This window comes from Lacerta agilis, chromosome 6 (assembly GCF_009819535.1).
Source record: "Lacerta agilis isolate rLacAgi1 chromosome 6, rLacAgi1.pri, whole genome shotgun sequence".
NCBI classification, from domain to species: domain Eukaryota; kingdom Metazoa; phylum Chordata; class Lepidosauria; order Squamata; family Lacertidae; genus Lacerta; species Lacerta agilis.
The window spans coordinates 64028674-64050194 of record NC_046317.1 but is presented as its reverse complement, the minus strand read 5'-3'; the positions used below and the strand labels follow the sequence as shown (position 1 = coordinate 64050194).

General features: G+C 47.0%; 1 protein-coding gene across 2 annotated transcripts in view; it reads right to left on the bottom strand.

Annotated features, from left to right (window-relative positions):
• LOC117048808 (receptor-type tyrosine-protein phosphatase V-like) overlaps nt 1-21521 on the bottom strand; it is a 57269-nt gene that overhangs the window by 2942 nt on the left and 32806 nt on the right. The window contains exons 21-36 of one of the 2 annotated variants that reach the window (XM_033153109.1): nt 20616-20663; nt 19588-19681; nt 18051-18141; nt 16892-16968; nt 13228-13362; nt 10420-10542; nt 9917-10077; nt 8961-9096; nt 7572-7651; nt 7059-7146; nt 5219-5318; nt 4988-5064; nt 3042-3179; nt 2271-2393; nt 1871-2028; nt 1264-1402 (exon numbers count right to left, since the gene is read on the bottom strand). In XM_033153109.1, the coding sequence (XP_033009000.1) occupies nt 1264-1402; nt 1871-2028; nt 2271-2393; nt 3042-3179; nt 4988-5064; nt 5219-5318; nt 7059-7146; nt 7572-7651; nt 8961-9096; nt 9917-10077; nt 10420-10542; nt 13228-13362; nt 16892-16968; nt 18051-18141; nt 19588-19681; nt 20616-20663 (1768 nt within the window). The remainder of the gene's footprint in view (nt 1-1263; nt 1403-1870; nt 2029-2270; nt 2394-3041; nt 3180-4987; nt 5065-5218; nt 5319-7058; nt 7147-7571; nt 7652-8960; nt 9097-9916; nt 10078-10419; nt 10543-13227; nt 13363-16891; nt 16969-18050; nt 18142-19587; nt 19682-20615; nt 20664-21521) is intronic. The other variant, XM_033153110.1, reaches the window with a different exon arrangement.

Here is a 21521-nt window from a genome sequence, read left to right as displayed (position 1 = left end):
CCCACGGCGCCACCTGGGTCCCCCTCTATGGTAGTGTACTTATTGCTATTTGATTTGGTGTTCCAAGCATGGATTGGACCTGCACCAGTCACTGGTCACTCTTGGCTACTGATTGCTATTAGTGTTGGTCACTCTTGTATGCATTTCAGGAAGCCCCTAGAGATCCTCTTCCCCAAGGAGGGAATTCAAAGATGCACTAAAGAAATTGCCCTGTTAGTGTCAGCATTTCTGCTTGACTGATGGAACAATCCTTCCTCCATGTGCTGTTCTGGGGACTCTCCTGACCACTCCCTGGAGCCAATTTGGAGGGATGCACAGAGGGAGGAGTAGGAAGCCACATTGGGCTAGCAAAACTCATTACAGTGGTACCTCGGGTTAAGTACTTAATTCGTTCCAGAGGTCCGTTCTTAACCTGAAGCATACTTAAGCTGAAGCACCACTTTAGCTAATGGGACCTCCTGCTGCCGCTGTGCCACCAGAGCACAATTTCTGTTCTTAAGCGGAGTTCTTAACCTGAAGCGTACTTAACCCGAGGTACCACTGTACACTGTCATCCTCTAGTACAACTATTTTGTTGAATCCATCCCCCAAAGTCTTTGGAGATTATGCACTCTCCCTTTCCTGCATAGCATCATGACTGCATCTAGCCTCTTTGAATTTTTCAAAAGATGAACAGCAGCAAAAAACGGTCCCTACCCTCCCCCCCCCCCAGTTTCTATTACATGCAGATGAAATAAATATCTCATAGAGTCAGAGTATCTGGGAGTATCCCACAAGGGATGGAAAATGCTTTAGTTGATCATATGGAAAAGCCTGAACTGAAAACCTTGTTGACATCCCTCTGGCTTTGGTGAAAGAAAGCAGGTCCAAAAATATCTGCTGTGTGAAAGTTGCCCAGTATTTCCCAGCCCTTCATGAATATGGGACAGATGGTGGCTGGAGACGGGGAGAGGGAGCTGAGCTGTAGAGACCCATCCAAAGGGCTTGCTATACAAGATCAGACGGAGTCATTACTGGAATTGCCTACTTCCCCACTTTGAACCACGATATTGGATGGCCATGCAAAAAGTGTTCCCCAGTACAGTAAAGGGAAAGTCCATCAGGGATCCCATGTCCTCCTTGACCAGCTTTAGGGAGACAGAAAGCACAGGGATCCTGCAGGAGAACAGAGCATGGAACAGCATAGTGTCCTCTGGCCTTAACACAGCTCTTGGCTAGGGGCCTCCATTGCTGCTCAAGCTTCCCTTTCTGCCCTTTACCTACCAGTGTTGGAGTCATGAGGCAGCAGCTCCTCACCAGCCTCAGAACAACACCATATACATCCACACTCTTCTCTCCTTTCAGCTGCTGCAGCAGAGTATCCAAGGCAATCAGCACCCCGATCTGGCCTACGCCGCCAGAACTGTGAAAGGGGAAAAAAGCAATTTTTAAATAAATTAAATTAAATTAACTAGTGCACCCTTCAGCACAGGGCAGTACAAAATACAATAAAAAATACTACCCATAAAACCATTGGACATTAGTTAAAACCAGGGGCTTATAATTCCTTACGTCAATACAGCAAATGACACTCGCAACACAGGTGATCCTACCAAAACATCAGCACGTTTTGAATAGGCACGTCTTGGTCACAGAAACTCAAGTCATGAGGCAGGGAGTTCCACATACTGGATGCCACTAGATGGAACCAGCAGGGGGTCAGATAGTAGCCCTTTTACTGATGGGTATCAGCTTAGTGAAATAGGAATGCCTACATTTTAGGATTGGCATATGCCCTCACTGGCGCCATATGCAGCAGGAAAAGGGCTACCTGCTAAAAAGGGCTGGGCAAGAGCCCAAGGATGCCAGGCATGGAGAGGCAGGGCCTTACTTGCAATGCAGGACCAAGGGATTTGTTCTTTTCCGATATGGCACCAGTTGCCTGACAGTGGTGAGGAAGCCCACCAGGATCTCAGGGTCTGGAAATTCCTCTCCTTCCCCCAAAGGGAACCGGAACCGTTGCAGCAGTCTCTCCTTGGCTTTTTTCTCCTGACAAAGTTAGAAAGATATTATGACAATCGATCTAGCAACTGTTTGGGAATGCAGTGTAGAGGGCAGGCCAATGCACAAATGAAGAATTCTGTGTAGCTTAAAAGCTTAGCTATGATGACAAGGAGTTCTCCAATCAACACTCCCCGCAAAACACACATGCCCAATGATATTGCTTCATTGTTCTTCTTGCCCTTGCCCACGGCTCCATGGCTTCCCCCCACTATTCCCAACTCACGTACATATTTCAATCTCAGCTGAGTGCATGGCCATCCTGAAACAACCTTCTCTGGGCCTTGCTGTATGGTCAAAGTCTCTGTGCACACAGGTTCACCCTCAGAGGGCCAGCACGAGTTGTCTGGAGCCTACACATACACACATAAAAAATAGGGGTTGTAGTTGCAGTAACATTTGCCCTGACCACATGGTGCCACCCCATTCAGATATAGCCAGTTACATGGGAACCACTTGTGGAAAAGCAGTTCTTACACAGCCAGGATTCTAAACGGCACAGCTCTCAATTCCAGGCACCCAAACTGAACCTGTCCCATAGTTCTGTGCTATGGCCCCAGTGATTGCAGCTATCCCACAAGGACCTGCCTCGATAATTCTGTGGATCTGCATCAGGGCAGTCTTAGAGGGATCGGCCACTGTGGCACGGCAATCCCTCAGCGCCCCCGGCATGCCGTCTCTCCACCCGCTTCCCTCCCGCACTGGCCGCCCCTCAGGAGGGGGGGTGGGCGAGTGGGGGATGAGGGGCGTGGCGCTGGATCGGCGCGGGGCTTTGCGCGCCCTTCCAGCGCTCCAACTGGGGCTCCGGGAGGCGAGGACGGCCGGCTTGCAGCCGGCCCGCCCACCGGCTTGGGGGCGGTGGTGGGTTGGTGAGGGGGAGCCCGGTATGCTAGCGGGCTCATGGGGGCGCCCCTGGGGGCCCCGGCGCCCTGGTGCGCCGCGCCACCAGCCCCTATGGACGAGACGGCCCTGATCTGCATAATGCATAATGTGGATCTTACGGTGCTGCTGTTCGTCTGTCCAGGTAGTAGAGTGATGATGGTATGGACTCCTTGTTCCCAGACCAGCCCCCAGAATTCCTCCAGGGCCAGTTTGTCAGGTCCTTCAATAGCTATATAGTCCTTGGCCGAGTTACAGCCCTGCCAAAAGAAAAGGAAAAACAGAGTGTCATTTAGCAGAGTTAGCCAAGTGCCAGCAGCAGAAGATAAGCCTGGTCTAAGCTTGAATAAGGCATATCCTAGCTACAGGAGTAAGTTGCAGGTTATGGTATCTGTAACTGGCTTATTCTCCCACGGAAAGTTAGTTGGAGATGAGGCACCAGGAGTTGCTTGCATCTTTAGTGACGGATCAGAGGGTGAAATGAAATCATATTTTCTTTCTTTAAGTACTTGTCTTAGACTAGATTTCTTGGTGTTGATAATCAGGGAATTTTGTGAACTAAACTACCTTAATAGATTGTCGAGGTCAGCCTGTTCCAACCTGGTGTTCTTACATTTGGCCATGCTGGCTGGGGCTGATGGAAGTTGTAGCCCAGGCTTCCTCAAACTTGGCCCTCCAGATGTTTTTGGCCTACAACTCCCATGATTCCTAGCTAGCAGGACCAGTGGTCAGGGATGATGGGAACTGTAGTCTCAAAACATCTGGAGGGCTGAGTTTGAGGAAGCCTGTTGTAGCCCATGGGTAGGCAAACTAAGGACCGGGGCTGGATCCGGCCCAATCACCTTCTAAATCCAGCCTGCGGACAGTCCAGGAATCAGCGTGTTTTTACATAAGTAGAATGTGTCCTTTTATTTAAAATGCATCTCTGGGTTATTTGTGGGGCATAAAAATTCATTCATTCCCCCCTAAAAAAATATAGTCCGGCCCCCCACAAGGTCTGTGGGACAGTGGACCGGCCCACTGCTGAAAAAGTTTGCTGACCCCTGTTGTAGCCCAACAAATCTGGAGAGTACCAGGTTAAAGAAGGCTGGCCCAGGTCAATGATTCCCAAACTTGCTGCTATATAGATTCCCAAACAAGGTATTTACATTTGAAATTTACTTGCTGTATCCCTCATCCGGAAGTCAGCTCTCCATCTTCTTCCACTGTATTATCTCCTATACCCACCACTGGCAGGCTAGTCATAAAGTCCCCACAATGCACTATTCACTTTTACGTACTGTTATTACTTAACAATTATCTGTAACCAGTCGTCGTGTGCTTGGCCCTCCTTTGTCTCAGAAAATACTTTTGCCAATGGAACCTCAAAAAGTGCCATTTTTGCACAGTGGCACTTTAGCAGGTTTTGTATTGATTTCAGGTGCTGCAATAGGTTAATCGGTAAAACATGAGACTTTTAATCTCAGGGTCATGGATTCGATCCCCACGGGCAAAAATATTCCTGCAATGCAGGGGGTTGGACAACATGACCCTCATGGTTCCTTCCAACTCTATGATTCTAAGAAATCACTATTTATTGAGTAGTTTTTGCACACTTGGGCTTATTTCCCTTGAAGTGGCATTCCTTCTACACCTGTACATTTTGTCCCAACTCTCCAGTTTATCAATATTATTTTGATTTCTAATAGTGTCCTCAATAATGCCCTGCTTTTAGTCATCCAGAGATGTGAGTGCTTTGTTTGCCACACTCTTGTCTATGTTCTTAAATACTGAGCCAAGGAACAGCTAGGATCGCAGAATCCACTTGTTACCGTCTCACAGCTTGACAGCAGTTGAGTTGTACTTGTTATGACCTAGCCTTTTCTCTCTCACCAAAGCAACGAAAAGCACATACATTTATTTCATAACATTTCATTAAAAAGTATATACACCTCTTGATTGCAAAAGGAAAAAACCCCTCAAAGCAGTGACACAAGCAACTGATCCCTTCTATAGGAGTGCAGCAAAGACACATGGAGGCAACAACAGAGGACCAGAAAGAGGGGAATGAAATTCATGGTGGACTCACAGGGATGAGCCAGACATTCGTGAGGTCCGAGAAGGGATCTCGATCCAGCTGCGAGAACTTCACTTTTGAGCGATCGTCTGCAAAACAGCCTTTGTGAGAAGGTGGAGGGTAGGGTGACACACTGCGTCAGGCACAGCTCAGTCCTGCGCAGCAGAATTTCAGCTCAGCGCCTTATGCCCCACCCATAAGTCATGCACAACAACAATACTAACCACAAAACCCGTTACTCACAAGAGTTCTTGCTTGAGGGAAGGTTGATCTGTTGGTTGCCACTGCTAGAAAGTGGTACTGCTGAATTGACTTCCTCTTTGGCAGCCTCCAGGAGCATCTGCTGATGGGGAGAAGCAAAGTAGAAGAGAGAGAGAGACAGAGAGATAGGTTGATTGAGCATGCAGGATCGCTGACCCCAGAGCATGCAGGATCGCTGACCCCAGAGCCAATGGTGGGGTTCTTCAAACTAAGTACTTTAATCTGCTAATGCAGAGATCTTCAAAACACTCATTCCAAAGTGTTAACTACATGCTACATGCAGCTGGATGTATATTTTCACAGCGGTCTCTGAGGCTGTGGTTTGCAGTGGAGACAGAATGAGAGGAACTGCTTAATACCGTCACTTCGTGCCCTTTTCCACTTGGGGTGAAAGACAGGGATATATCTCTGCTGAAACTTGAAGTTTTGGAACTGCTTTCAGTTTTATACATTGCTGGGGAAAAGATGCACATGGTTGTGTGAAAGCTGTAGTTTGGCCCTAAGGTTCTACAGTGATCCGTCAATATTTTCCTTCTCTTTTCCATAGCACACTTGGTTAACAACCACACCAAGCACTTACAGCGCATTTAAAGAACCCTGGGAATGTAGTGTGCTGGTCCCGAGGGTAATGCAAGAGGCAACGTCCAAGTCCAGTCTGAAGTCCAAGGAGTCAACAAGGGGTCAGTCTGAAGAAGTCGAGGCAGGGTGCAGGGCAGGAATCCAGGCAGGAACAGGAACACAGGCAGGATCTGGCAAGCAGCAATGTTGCTCCCGCAACCTGGGGTGGGATCTGACCGCCCTTTTATCTCTGCCGAGGTAATGGCCGATCCCGATCCCCCGATGACTCACCACCCTGCCTCGCCTGAAGGCGAGCACTCCTCCTGCGAGTACTCAGGTCCCTCCTTCTCTCAGCCCTTAGTCTCTGCAGCTCAGGAGACACCGGAGGGTTACTAGACCCAGGGGCCACCTCAGCCTCTGATGGCCCAGCTTACTGCAATGAGGTATCCTCAGCACCTGGACCCAGGACAGGCTCAGGTCCCTGACTCAGCCCAGCAGGGGAACCTGAGCAGACTGAGGCTCTTCAGGATCAGGCCCCAGACTAGGTTCAGCTGATGCCTGCGGCAGAGTATCCGACGCAGACTGAGCCTCCTCCGGTTCTGAGTCCGAGCCCGAGTCCCAGGCCATCACAGGTAGTTTACTCCAGAGCTACAGTTCCCAGCACCCTGAACAATTACAGTTCCCAAGAGTCTTTGGAAGAAGCCATGTGCTGAGAATGGCAAGTACAGGGAGAGAAAGGCTGAATAACTACTATTCTCTTGCTTCAATGCAAGATTTAAATAAAGTTTCCAGGGCAAGGGTTGGCAATCCTATCCAACAAGGTTCCCATGAAAAGTCTTGTCTCTGAGGTGTTATGAGACTTCTCTCTGGGATGTTCAGTCTGCAGTGGCTCATCTTCACATGAACATCAGCCCACTTGAAGCTGCATGGATGAACCAGCCCTAATAAACTAGGTGGTAGATCTCCAGCACTCAGGCTACCTGTTGCATTGGGGTCTGTGGCGCTGAACCAAGAGGAAGCAGACAAGAGGGAGTTCCACTACTTCTGGATGACATATTATACTCTTTGGTAAGGTGTGTGGCCTCAGCTTTGTGTTCAACCAGATGAAGTGTATGTGCCAAGGGGAGTGGAAGTCCTGCTTGAGCCTGAGCTGTCCTCATAGTGATAGTCGTGCATCTCTGAGGCCGCCCAATCTGGCCACCCACATAGCATGTGGAGCTGGAGCACCCTTAAAACCCATCGTCCCTGTGTGCCAACTTCTTACCTCATATTCCCTTAGGAAGCCAGTGTTGGACTTGGAACTGTTCTTTGCGTGGTGCTGAACGAAGTTCTTGAGAGGGACTGGATGGGAGCTTGAGAAAACGGGAGAGACGGGTTTAATTATTCAACTTTCCCATTCAATATCCCTCTAGCATGAGCTGATGGCACAGCTGCATTGAAAAGAGAACAAGACACTGTGGTCCCAGGAGACTTCTTGCAACTCCTACTGAACAAGAAGCCACTGCTGCTATTTGAGGCAGGCTGTGCCTATTCGCAATGAGTGTGGCGCCCTGGTTGCTGGTCCCTATAGACCTTTCCAGATGAAACAAACAGGTCCCCCCCCCTTTGCATTATACTTGTGCTAGCTCTGATCCAGTAATGTTTGCACATATGGGTGGGGAAGAAGGAGTAGCCTCATTGCTGGGGACAATAACTATGTTAAGCAGGGGGGGGGTGGCTTAGAGGAGAAAACTATGCATTCCACTGGTGTGGAAATGGAAATTAGGTATAAACTTACAGCTCCACTCCAGACAGGCCAATCTGTGGGTCTTCAGAGATCTTCTCTAAGATGCAGTTGTGCAGGAAGATGTACTGCCCCTGAAAGAGAAGAGCACACATTTTATGCACACAGAGACCCTGAAAGCACTGCAGTGCACCTTGAAAGAGAAAGGCAACCAGGTCTAATCATTATAATGTGCCACTGGGAGCTTCAGGCCTCTATTCCTGAACTGGCACTGACTTGCTAGAGCATTCAAGTCCTCACCCTTTGCCCTTCAATGACAACTTAGCAACCCCACCATGTAGCTAGGCATATGCCAAATAATGTCTGGGCCCCTCCAGATGACCCATTTATTCAGCATTCATCCCAATTTGCTTGCACAAAACTCACACAGACGTTTGACTAGATCCTATTTTATCCATTTTAAATGCATTTCCCTGCCACTTTCTAAACAGCAAAAAGCCCAATTATTATTTTTTAAGTGAACTTGTTGTGCAAGCACAACAGAGCCCTTTAATCTGCTTTAACTGCACAAACCTAAAGATCAGGTGTGTGTTTGAAGCCCTCCTGCAAAGTAGTGACAGGCTGGAGGCACACTCTGTGTATGTACTGTAGCTTATGGAGCATGCTTAATGAACCAATGAACTAAAAGGGCAATTGTCTGGAATACTTCCTCAGCAACATCCTAGTGCCGACTAACGCAAGCTGATCTTTCTACAGCCTCTATAAATAAAATAAAGAAGAAGCTGCTTGCAAACAGTGGAATTTGCTGCCAAGGAGTGTGGTGGAGTCTCCTTCTTTGGAGGTCTTTAAGCGGAGGCTTGACAGCCATCTGTCAGGAATGCTTTGATGGTGTTTCCTGCTTGACAGGGGGTTGGACTGGATGGCCCTTGTGGTCTCTTCCAACTCTATAATTCTATGATTCTATGAAATTGGTTGACAGCCAATGCTTGTACATCATCCTATGCTTATTTTTCAGGAGCAGCCCATTTTGTTCATTTGCTTCTCCACATGCCCATAGAGGATGCCCAAAGGATCCTATCCCCTCACTGAAATTCGGCTTGAAAGAAGCATTTTCTTGTAGCCACTAGAACAGTTTGCCATGTGCTCTTGGTTGCAGTGTGTTTGTGTGTGTCTGTGTGCGTGTTGCCAACAACAGCTTCTCTGGTTTGCCAATGTGCTTATGGACTCCAGGAGGTTGGCTGCTCCTGCTCTTGCCCCCCCCCCCCCCCGGCCCCTTACTGCTGTTCCTTCTAGTTTCTATTGCCCATTGTGCCTCTGGCATCTTCTCCATCCCTCCGCACTGGCCACAAATACCCAGCAGAAAGGGCAAAGCCATCTTGTGTCACTGAGTGATTCCCATGTCAGGGCAACCAGCGACCTGAGAGGCAGCTCTGAGTTTCTCACCAGTGTCTGAATCATCCGGTGGCGGTTCATCCGCAGGCTGTAAATGGTGTTGAACACATCCACCACCTTCTCGTACTTCAGCTGCTGCAGGAGCCGATCCAGAGCAACGAAAGTCCCGGTGCGTCCCACACCTGCACTGCAATAATACAGGGAAAGAAGAGGCTCTTTCACACAGCTCACCTTGGAGGCCTTCATTCCCTACCGCCACCCTACCACAGGTGGCGGTAGGGATGTGGGTGGCGCTGTGGGTTAAACCACAGACCCTAGGGCCTGCTGATCAGAAGGTCGGCGGTTCGAATCCCTGCGACGGGGTGAGCTCCTGCTCCTGCCAACCTAGCAGTTCGAAAGCACACCAAAAGTGCAAGTAGATAAATAGGTACCGCTCCGGCAGGAAGGTAAACGGCATTTCTGTGCGCTGCTCCGGTTTGCCAGAAGTGGCTTGTCATGCTGGCCACATGACCCGGAAGCTGTACGCCGGCTCCCTCGGCCAGTAACGCGAGATGAGCGCCGCAATCCCAGAGTCGGACACGACTGGACCTAATGGTCAGGGGCAGTGGCGTACCGAGGGGGGGCGATGGGGGCAGAGTGCCCCAGGTGCCAGCCTGGGGGGAGAGTGACACTCAGCGCCACCCCCCACACTCCCAAGCCACTGCCCACCACCCCTTCCGTGCGTCGGCGGCAACTTTTAAGGCTGCAGCGCGCGAGCAGCAGCACAGACGCCTGTCTGTGCTTCGTGCGCTGCAGCCTTAAAAGTTGCCACCACTGTGCTCGCGCCTGGCATCTTGGGTGGAGTGCACATGTCCGCACATGCGCACTCCCTTCTGGATGCTGCGCGTGCTTCATGACATCAGGGCGCGTGCACGCTAGGGAGTGGTGCCCCGCACTTTTCGTGATGTTTCGTTGCCTTTGCAGATTCTGGTAGTGATAACCAGCCAAGTGGATTGTCTGAAACTTACCTGCAGTGTACCAGTGTAGGCCCAGATTCCTTTGCACCCTGCATGTGTGCTCGCACCAGCTCTATAAAAGCAATAATGGAAGCTGTGGACTCAGGAACGCCATGATTAGGCCATGCTGTGTAGTGCAGGTGGGTCACTCTCCTTTCCATGTTTAGCCCTTCCTGTGTGATAAGAGATGCCCACATTAGTGCCCACAGAAGCAGCTCAGGCAAAGTCCTAAACCTGAAATTGCAACAGAGGGAGCACCTGCCATGGAACTGCATGACATAGGCTTCTGCTGATTTTGGATACGACAACCAAGAAAGCTGGTCCACAAGCTTATGAAGGATGCACTCTTTATTCCAGATTTTCTCAACCATCTACAAAAGATAAGAGCTTTGCCTTGTTTCCAGTCATTAGGATTCCCTGGAGCACCACAACGCTGCAGTTTATATTATATCTGCATTTCTGATTGGGCAAGATTATTGGGAGGTGCCATGGGGTGTTTCTGGTGTCCTACTCACATGCTGGAGCTTGAACTCCCGTGTAGTCCACTCATCTGCAAAATTCTGAGCGAGCAGGTGGATGCTGATCTGCCCAAAAGAGGTAGGAGAAGTGTCCGAGGGCCAGTAGTATTCACATAGCACCTATCAAGGGAGATGGAACTGCAATTAACATTTTCAAAGGAAATGGGAGCCTTGTTTCCTTGTGCAACGTGCTTGGTGGATACTACAGCGCTGTGCACAACACATACTATTTCCCCTGAAAACAAACAGCTTGGAATGCAGAAATGTCAAAATGAGCATTCCCCACATCAAATGGGGTGCGCATGTTGCGAGGTTGCGGGGAGACCCGTTGGATCGCGGTGGCAGCTCCTGGCAGTTGGTTTGGCTTCGCCTTCCCAGGTTGGGATACCTGTGGACTCCACCTACTCTAGCAGCCGCCCAATCCTGGCTGGGGAGGTGTTGCCAGGGGGGTTGGCCAGGTAGAAGGAGGGACTATAGAGCAGTGTTTTTCAACCTTTTTGGGGCAAAGGCACACTTGTTTCATGAAAAAAATCATGAGGCACACCACCATTAGAAAATGTTAAAAAATTTAACTCTGTGCCTATATTGACTATATATAAAGTAATTTTTCAATATTCCCCACGGCACACCAGGCAACATCTCGCGGCACACTAGTGTGCCGTGGAACACTGGTTGAAAAACACTGCTATACAGTACACACAATAGAACTTGAGTCATACCTGGGAAGCGGCCGTTGGATTCAGAGCTTCCACACCCTCCACTCCCTCAATTGATGCTTAATTTGCAGGTTTAACCACCTTTTTTCCACAGCCACACAGCCACGCAGGCGCTGCTATGACAAGGTCGCTGTTGAAGGGCTAGAAAGGAATTTCCCTGCATTGGCAGGTTTCACCTTTCCCATAGCAATTTGTCACAACTTTGGCGGTTGCAGGCCTTGGGCTGAATCCTTTAGTCATTTACAGGATCGGGGGGCGTGGGGCGGTGACCCCCGCCCCCATTGCAGCGGCGATAACAGGGTTCCCATTAAAGGGGTCTCAGGGGGAGGCATTGACCAAACGCCCAGGGTCGTCACTGCCCTCCCCTTCCAGCGGCAGCGAACATAGGGGGGTGGGCTATCTGCTTGAATATATGTTCTCCAGACTAGCCCACTTCCCAATCATGCTGGATAACCCTGAAGTTACTCAGAACCACGGCTGGGGGGCTGGGAAGGATAAACCCCCAATGTCTGAGCCAAGGTCTTCCTACATCTGAAATATTAATAAAGTTGTGGCCAATTTAATCCCATAGAACATTGTCATGAGTCATTATTCCCTCAGGGGCTGCCCCGGGGTACGGGGGGACTTTGCCTGGCCACGCAACCACTTCCACCGTGTTTTGGAGTCTCTATCTGCACTCCTGTGTACAGCATGCTTGTTAAAAGTAACCACACAAGATGGGAGGAGTTCTCCCTCTTTTGGCCTCGGCATTTTTGTGTGAGTAAGCAGCACAGCAAAAATAAATAAAAAGAATGGGATTGAGTTACAAATCTTAGCTTGTTATTATGTCACTGTTTAAATGAATGATTAAATTAGATTGTTTTAATACCAGTTGCAGATTGTTTTGTGCTGATCAGTCAGTTTTATGGATATTTTCTAGTTATATTTGGCAACTTGTAGCAGTGGTTTGATCATCGTTAGCTGTCCTGGGCTCTTGTTTTGGAGGCACAGCAGGATACAATAGCAGCAGTAGCAATAAAATTGCTTTCATTATTTTCTCTCTCCCATAGATCTTTACCATGAAGCAAAACCAGCATCAGTCCCACATTTCCTGCACACTGGGCTATGATTATGTGTCAACTTGTAGGAGTAATATACTGCAGTCGTTAACTTAATACAACTTTCTCTTCAGCTGGCACGCAATGATAAATCGTTCCTATACTTCTGAGTATTCCCATTGGCCAATAGGCTCTTCTAATTTTAATCATGTAGCCTTTAATTTGTTTTTTCCCCTTAACATTCATTATTTAAGAAAAGTTTATAAATTTTTGATCAGCTACCACCCGCAAAAAGATGTTAACTCAGGCAAACAGAAATGCTGGACTCTTAGCTTATATACATAAGATCTCAATTGTTATCATGCTTTTCTGCCTCCCGGGGAGGGGGCAGAAACTGCTGGGGATGATTTTGAGTGGGGAAATGGCTGGTGGGTAAAGGGTGAGGCACTGATCCTTCACTCAAGATAAAAAGCCTCCCAAGTCTGCTTTACATTTTTTTTTTTGTTACACACATTTTCATATAGTATCTACTTTTGGCCCTCAGAATTCCCTTCCACTAGATATAAAGCAACAGGCCTATGAGAATACTGATGGAAAGAAGTATTGGTGCCGAGTGGCCATCAAGACTCTCCCACTGCCTGTGCGAGGGGCACTGATGCTACCACGCCGCAAAACTCTTGTTCTCTAGACCATATACAGTAGGGCAGGGATGTGGAACCTCAGGCCAGGGGCTGAATGTGGCCCTCCATGTTTCTTTATCTGGCCCCCCATCCCCAGATCTTTCCCCAGGCCAGTCCCTTCTCTCAGTTCTCGTGTGTCATGCTTTGTGTTTTTCTACTTGGCTAGAATATGCATTTCTGCTTCTTGTTTGTTGGGGTGGGGGATAGGGAAGGGCGCAAGAGTAAATTAACATTGATTGCTCCACCTGCTTCTGCTTCTAGCCCCGCCCACCTCTGCCATGTGGCCCCTGGAAGTTGGCCAAGAAGGGAAAGAGGCCTATGGGTTGAAAAAGGGGGCCCTGCCCCTACAGTAGGGGCTTCCATCAGACCTACTCGTCCATTCTCCATGCCCACGGTCAGCATGACAATGGTGCAGATGTGCTGCTCCCAGACGAGCCGCCAGAAATCATCCAGGGTTTTTTTCAGGGGCCCCTGTGTGGCGATGAACTCCTGCGGGGAGTTGAAACCCTGCAAGAATGAATGAGCAGAATTAGCAATCGCGGAATGCTTTTCTTGAATCAAGGAAAGCGTACAGTATTGATTAGGCTTAATTATTCCGTATTGTGGTGCTTTTTCGTTTTTTAAAAAATAGAGCAAAGTTTAGTTTACACCTTGAAAGAACTTTGGGCACAATCCAGCAAATGTCAGTGCTGACCAAGTCCTACTGAAAGCAATAGGATGAGTTTTAAGCTTGACTTGTTTTGGATGGTTGTGGTTATGGTCTTGCAGATGTTTGCTATTTCCTCATGGCAGCCTTCGCCAACTTAGCCCTTCCAGATGTTTTGGACTACAACTCCCATCAGCCCCAGCCAGCATGGGCGGGGTATAAATAATAAACTTGTTGTTGTTGTCATCCAAAACAGTTAACAGTGTTTCAGATCTGTTTGGAATGCGTTTATGCTACACAGCAGCCTTCACCAACCTGGCCGGCTCCGAATGTTTTGGACAACATTGGTTGTGATGTTCATTTATATATTGCATGCTTATTTATGAATATAACCAAATAAACTTCTCATGTAACCAATTATTAACAGATGGAGGTACTGATGTTTAGCTGTATGGATTCAAATTGAGTACATTCTGAGTCATCCTTCTGCTGTAGCAAAGTTATAGAGATTTAATTCTCCATCCTACAAGAATATTGTTCCACATTCCTTACGCCACCTTTCCCCCATTATTTTTAAACAGCAAGTTTTAAACCCTTATAATAATGGAGGAGAAACACAGTGAGCCACACAATCCTATGTTCACCCCTGTCATACACCAGGACTACAGACAAGCTAGTGGAAAACTCCACTACTGTCATTGGGAGTTACCATACCATGCTGGTAACTCCATCTCTGCTGATAAAGCCACATTTTCGAATACCCCTCAGTCAGTGGATCTGCAGAATAGCATCATACCTTAAAAGGATCAAAATCCTAAATGCTTCTACATTCCATATGCTATGCACAACATTCAGCTCAGGACACAGGGAGTCAAAAGAGATAAAAGATGGTCTTTTCAAGAAACCCTTAAAAAGTATTAGATTAATGTGCTCTGTGGGCTCTTCTAGGGTGAAGGAAAGGCCCAATGGCTTCCTCGGGTGATCTCACATTCTCTAAGACACAGAATGCAGTAGGCACAGTCCTACATGCTTAAGGAATGCAAGTTCATAGAATGCCACCTCACTGGACTTGAAGAAACCAGAAGATCAGATAGCTCAACCTGAAACTCTAAGAAAGATTTCTCAATGCACTACCCCCATGCCTGCACTATTAACACACTCAGAAACCAAGCCACGTCATGATGCATATTGCTACAATGTGCCACAGAGAGCTAAAGCAAAGAAGGTACCTTCTCAGCAGAAGTCACTACACTTGGGATGGGGAAACTGTGGCCCTGCAGATATTGTTGGGATTACAGCTTCCATAATTTCTGATCATTGGCTATGCTGGGTGATGGCTGATAGCAGACAGAATCCATCAACATTTGGAGGGTCACAGGCAGGGGAGCAGCGTGGGAGAGGCAAGGGGGGCATGACTCCAGGCACACAATTTTGACAGGGCCACACACAGGTGCCAGCTTCCTCAGGGATCTCCGTCGTGCCCAGGTGTATCCTGACAGGCCCCATCCCCGGCTCCCCATCCTTCCCTGCCCCAGAGCCCTACCTGGCCTTGCCACCACATCCATGGCCCGGCCCCTTGCTAAATGGCCACCCAGCCAGCACTTGCTCACTCCTTGCTCTGCACACTCCTAATATATTCTATTAGGGTTTCATTGCTTTTTAAAAATAATTTCGCCCCTATGTTTTTAGCTGTTCCTATTTTATCCGTGAGCCACCTTAAGTCCCTGTCTGGGGAAAAGGCAAGGTAGAAATAAATATTATAACGACAACCCTCATCTCCATGCACTGTCCCCCAGCAATGCTTTGTATTGACAGCAAAAAAACAAAAAACCAGACCAGACCAAAAGGAATGTGAAATGTTTAGCCTCCGATCTCCTTTGTCCCTTAGCCCTCTGGTCCTCTGTATGCAGCATCCCTTCTCCATACATGGTGAACAATTTTTCAGTGAAAGAGGGGCTGCTAGGAATGAGCAGTTGCACAGATCCTTGTTTGGCAAAGGAGAGGCTGCCACCTTTGCCTTATCTGCCACTGCCTGCCGCTGCTCACATTTTTACAAATACAAAAAGAGCCTTGCTGGATCAGACAGATCATCTCCTCCAGTATTGTGTTTCCAGTAGCGGCCAGCCAGGTACACACATTTTAGCCAATGCAGCCTGAAAAGGAGACACAGGTGCTCTTGTGCTAAAGAGGCTTGTTTTCTAACTTTAGATGTTAACGTGCAAATGAAGCACAGTGTTCTTACACAAGCATGCAAACATGACTGCTGTGCTATTACGCACGCATACCATGTACACACAAGGCAGATTTGGGTGTGCAAATACAAGTGCTGCATGCACACACATAAAGATGCGCTTTCTAGCCATTACCTGGATAAATCACCAGAGAGGCATAAGGGAAACATCCAAGCTCTTTAATATGCAGCTGTAAATAGCAGGAGAAAGAGGAAAGACAAGTGAAAGTTTTAGAGCAATGGGGCTGCTCAGGGAGTGCCCTCGCTCCATTCAGTCCAAACCCAATCATGTTCTTGGGGAAAGAGCTCTGCAAGTCTGAAGAAGAAGCTAGCCGCATATGGTGGTGATTGGCTGGCCCCTGCAATGTCACTAGGACATATTACCCAGTTTCAATCAACAGAGCGGTTTTGAACTGGTAAAGTTTTATTAAGAAATCAAAAGGGGATGCATATAAATGTATGAATGTTCATATGGTGATTACATTTTTTTAAAAGTAGACAGCCCCCCTGAAGCTGCGGGTGGGTGGCAAGACTGATGGTGACATAATATAATTTGCTTTCATCCGTCTTTGTCAGTTTATGAAGCCAGGCCCATCTTGCAGCTGAGAGACATCTGTGGCTTCTCTTCTGCCCTTTGCCTAGAGATGGACTAAAGTAAATTTGGACTGAGGAAAACATGGAGTCCATGCCTGAGTCTGCTTTTAGACCATGTTTACACTCATGTGGAAGTTATGATATTCTGACACCTTGCTCAGTTGACCCATCCTCCCCATCTTTTGTTTTCCTTTTATCCTTGTCTGTTTTTGTATTACCTTCCTACTTACTGAAAAGAAAAGAAAAACTGGATTTTCTATCATTCCACAGAAACCAAAGACTCTAACAATATAGTGACAGAATACAATTATTAGAAACGTCTATTTGCTCCACATGATATACCTGCTGTGTCCTAACTGAAGCTATAGTGATGCAGATTCAGTAAATCAATCAATCAAATATTGTTCCCAACTTTGCAGAGTATTCTAATGGTCAACCAGGCCTCCTGAGATTTAGGTTTCATTTCTGTGTGGAGTCATATGTGAAGATCTTGCTGCAGGTGCCCTAACACCCTGCGCCTTCCTATGAGATGCCAGTGAGGTTACAGAAATATTCAAAGAACTCACTGGCACAAAGTTGGCATTGATGTAGTCAGAATGTGGTTCTTCATCCAGCAGGCTCAGCTTCACTCGGGAGTAATCATCTGCACAATTACATATAAAAATGTTACATTAAACACAAAGTTGCTAATACATATAAACCAATATAAATTCACTGCTCTCTCTGATGTGCATCTTTACCCACCGGCCAATCCCCATACACAGTTTCAGGAAATATTATGAGTCATGGGCAGCAAATTCCAATCATGGCTTCTCTTAGGATTTTGAAGTAAGTGCTCCTCTCCTCTGATCTTTCTGTTTGCAGAGGACTGTAATATTCCTTTACAGCACGCAAAGGAAGAAGGTAAGGTGAAATCAGGTTCTCCAAGTTGCAGCTTGGCAGCCCTGTGGAAGAGTTTAGCCAATTCTCTGCTTTTTGTGTGCAAACGTGATGCGAAGGTTGGCAACATTAACCCCACTGTGTGGGAATCCCTTGCAGGTGACCACAGTGCCCGGAGACAGGCTATCAGGTCGTGTATCCACAGCAGTGACCAGAGGAGGAATGATGGCTGGGATAAGCGCAGAGACGGTGCATCTGCAGCAGCACAACCGGATGCCTTCATCTGCCCTAGCTGCAACAAAACATGACTCTCCCGCATCGGTCGCTATAGCCACAGCAGGCGTTACAACCGTCCAACAGCTTGACCACACTCCTCCTGACACAGATAGACCATTAAGCGGTACAGAAATTAAATAATCAATCAATCAATCAATCAATCAGTCAATCAGTGTGCACACTTTACATGTACAGATCGCACACACATCCACTCCACCACGCATTCGCCAGGCATACAGCTCATACACGTGGTTACACTCACACACATGCAGACGCAAGAATGCACACCATAGTGGGATTTACCACGGAGGAGACTTGTTCAGGGGGTGGGGGTAAAGCAGGGGAAAGGGCAAAAGGATGAGGAAGGGGAGCAGGGGTTAAAAGTTGCTTGAAGGAGTAGCCAACCGTCTTTCAGCTCTGTTACAATTCATGGGACAGGAAATGGCTAAAACTGCAACATCCAATAGATTTGTAAAATGCATGAAGCCAACCAGAGAAGGGAGTTTGCCAAGATAACCCAACTAGGAAGAGGGGACAAATTAGCTCTACATAATTCTGTCCAGAACTTACATGGTAGAACATGAGGGTATCGATTCTTGGAGATGTTAGCAGGCAGTTCAGCTTCCGTTTTTGGCTGCTCTTTCCCTACTTCCTTCAACTCCTGTGGGACAGATGGAGAAAACTTTTCTCAGCGAGATCCCCTGTGTCAGTTTGAGCCAGGTCCCAATCTCATAGAGAAGTAAGGGGATTTATTATTATTTTTTAGAATATTTATCTCCCGGCTTTATGGCCTGAGAGGCTCTCAAAGCAGCTTACAAAAGATTATCGCAATTAAAACAAACCACTTTCAAGTCTGGTATCAAGGTCAGAGAAAGCCAATTTATTTGGCTCCCCCCCCCCGCCAAATAAATTTAGAAATGTTGTTTTTCCATTCTTTGAAGCAGCCTGAATTGTTTACAATTGGGATTTATTGGAATAAAAACAGCATCCTGGGCAATGCAGTGGTACCTCGGGTTACAGACGCTTCAGGTTACAGACTCTGCTAACCCGGAAATAGTACCTCGGGTTAAGAACTTTACTTCAGGATGAGAACAGAAATTGTGCAGCAGTGGCACAGTGGCAGCAAGAGGCCCCATTAGTGAAAGTGGTACCTCAGGTTAAGAACAGTTTCAGGTTAAGAATGGACCTCCAGAACGAATTAAGTTCTTAACCCAAGGTACCACTGTAAATTCATTTTAGTGGCTGAAATTCTACCTAGCAGGGAGAGCTTCATTCTCTCCTGAATCTTCAACTCTTTCTTAACCTCCTTCCACAATTTAATATAATTATTTTCAAATAAATTGCAATTTCTTGCTGTCAGCCAGATCCTCAAATATCTTACTTTTTTTTTACACATTTTCAAACCAGACATTTTTTCTAACAAATTTTTCGACTGATCATCCATGTTTTTAACCAACATTTTGGTTTTATCTGAATTTATTTTAAAACCGTGGCCTCTTCTGGTTTGACCGTTGTTTAAACTGATATTTGAAGCTACAGTCATGCCTTGGATCCCGAACGCCGCAAACCCGGAGTGAGTGTTCCGGTTTGCGAACATTCTTTGGAACCCAAACATCCGACGCGGCTTCTGTGGCTTCCAATTGGCTGCAGGAGTTTCCTGCAGCCAATCAGAAGCCGTGTTTTGGTTTCCTAATGTTTTGGAAGTTGAACAGACTTCCGGAACAGATTCCGTTTGACTTCCAAGATACGACTGTATAATGGTGGTTGGGGGTGCCATGAACATAGCCTCTATTCTGCCTGAATTTATAGTAGTCACCACATGCTGGCAGAGAAATATTCCTCCTTCTAGGTTAACTAGCACCTACTGACACCAAGTAACAAGAAGGAGACTGCATGCTACTCAGTATTATGTTGATTTGGGAGGAGAGGAGAAACATTTCACGCTCACCTGCCTTGGTTCTGATGGATATTTCAAAGGTAGTGAAATTTAGCTCTAATAAAAACATGAAACTGGCAAAATTCTGCAGCCTGCGTTCAACGATGATGTTGTCTGACCGTGGCCTCACAGTCAGCCTGGATTAAATTTGAAGAAGAGGGGAGCACTTACCTCAAAGTCCTGAGAGAAGCCATGATTGGAATTTGCTGCCCTTGTCTCATAATATTGCCTGAAACTCTGTATGGGGATTGGCCGGTGGGTATTTCTGCAAGAAATAAAGTTGCACATAAGAGAGAGCAGTGCTTTGCAGGGATCCTCTTTTAGGCAGAATGAAGATACCGAAAGGGTGGTTCAATGTACATACACAACAAGTTAGGTAAAATTCAAGTTCCTTTCCGATAAGTCTCAAATTACGAAGACGAAACATTCTTTTGTAATAGAAGTTATATCAGCAGGCGTATGGCAAACTGTTATAGTAGCCAAAGGAGCATACCAGCCCCCTGTTTGAAATGAGAATTCACCATAACTTCAGTTTCAAGTTATGTATCTGAAGAAGTGTGCATGCACACGAAAGCTCATACCAAGAACAAACTCAGTTGGTCTCTAAGGTGCTACTGGAAAGAATTTCCTATTTTGTTTCAGTTTCAAGGTATGGCTTGAATCTAAGCATGGGGGAGAAATGCTTATCTACCTAATACACATTCTGAAATAATACATGAACGGAAAAAGAGCCATCCTTTGGGGAAAGTCACCCTTCTCTGAATTCTGCCATGAAGTTCTCCAGCCAAGTAACATGTACAAAATACACATGCCAGGGGAAATTGTGCATATAGATTCACATATTACTGAAAATAGCATACCCAATGCATTATATTACATAAAAAACTTTTGCAGAAGATTCACCCATCCCTACAGGAATCTCCTTGCAGGACAAGAGGTGGGAAGGGAGTTTTTTTTTTTTAATGTTGTGCCTCATTTTCTGGGACTAACACAGAAGGAAAACCAACTCAGCCTAGAGCAAGCTGAAATCTCATGTGATGAGCCCTTAGAGGGAGAGCTGGTGCCACACCTCCTTGCCAGGATAGACTGGAATGACCAGACCCACAACTCCTCCTGCCCCAAAGCCTGGCTTGTAGCCTATCCTGTGGCAGAAGATGCCACTAAGTGGGCAAGGGAGACACGAGAGTAGCTTCACTCACCTTGGGCTGTACGTGGCCATTTCTTGGGGGATGTTACCCTTTTTCATTCTGAAAGCAAGGCACATACATGCAGGTGGTTAATTCCTAGTGGGGAGACAAGCATCTTGTTTACTGCTGACTCTCCTGGATAGGGGAGAACTACATGTGTTCCCAAACTTTTATATGTTGAGAAAACATGAATGTGGGCATGAACAGGGGGCATTTTCAATGTCACATGTTGTTGGTTATTCTGTCAGTGCCAGGTGGAATGATCTCCACCCCTTTCCTTGCCTTGTGCACTGCCCTGGGTGTTCCCCTGCCCCCCAAGTCAATAGGGAGGTGCCAGGGATGGTGGAAGTCCTTGCATGTGTTTCTTCTAGTGGGATTTGTTAGCTGAAACCTGCCTATAGTTTCTCGCCTGTTGGATATTATGAATGTGTGTATTTTAGAAACATTCAGAGAGTCTATCTAGGGCCATTTTGTGCTCAAAAAGAAAGCAATTTTCAGTGGGAGGGAATATGTTGGATGTTAATTCAAGGTTCATTACTGTTCCACAAAAATATCTCTTTAAGAGAATGAAAGAAGTAAATTGACCTAGTTTTCCAGCTGTGGGACAGTGCAGCAGGTGATGCTGAGTTTGTCTTGATTTGGGCGTGCCAGTAATCGGGTACGGTATATAAGGAGGTCTGCGTACCTCTCTCAGTGCCCTGGGTGGTGGGTCACTGTATGGGTCATGTTTCTGTAAAGTAATGTTAGCTGATGTAATTTTTGTTATTTTTGCTTTTCATTAAAACCACTCCTAGTTTTGCTCTACAGTCTCCTCAACCTTCTTGTTGCGCAGCTGCTCAGCTTAATATGCCAACACTTGCATGTGTTTCTTCTAGTGGGATTTGTTAGCTGAAACCTGCCTATAGTTTCTCGCCTGTT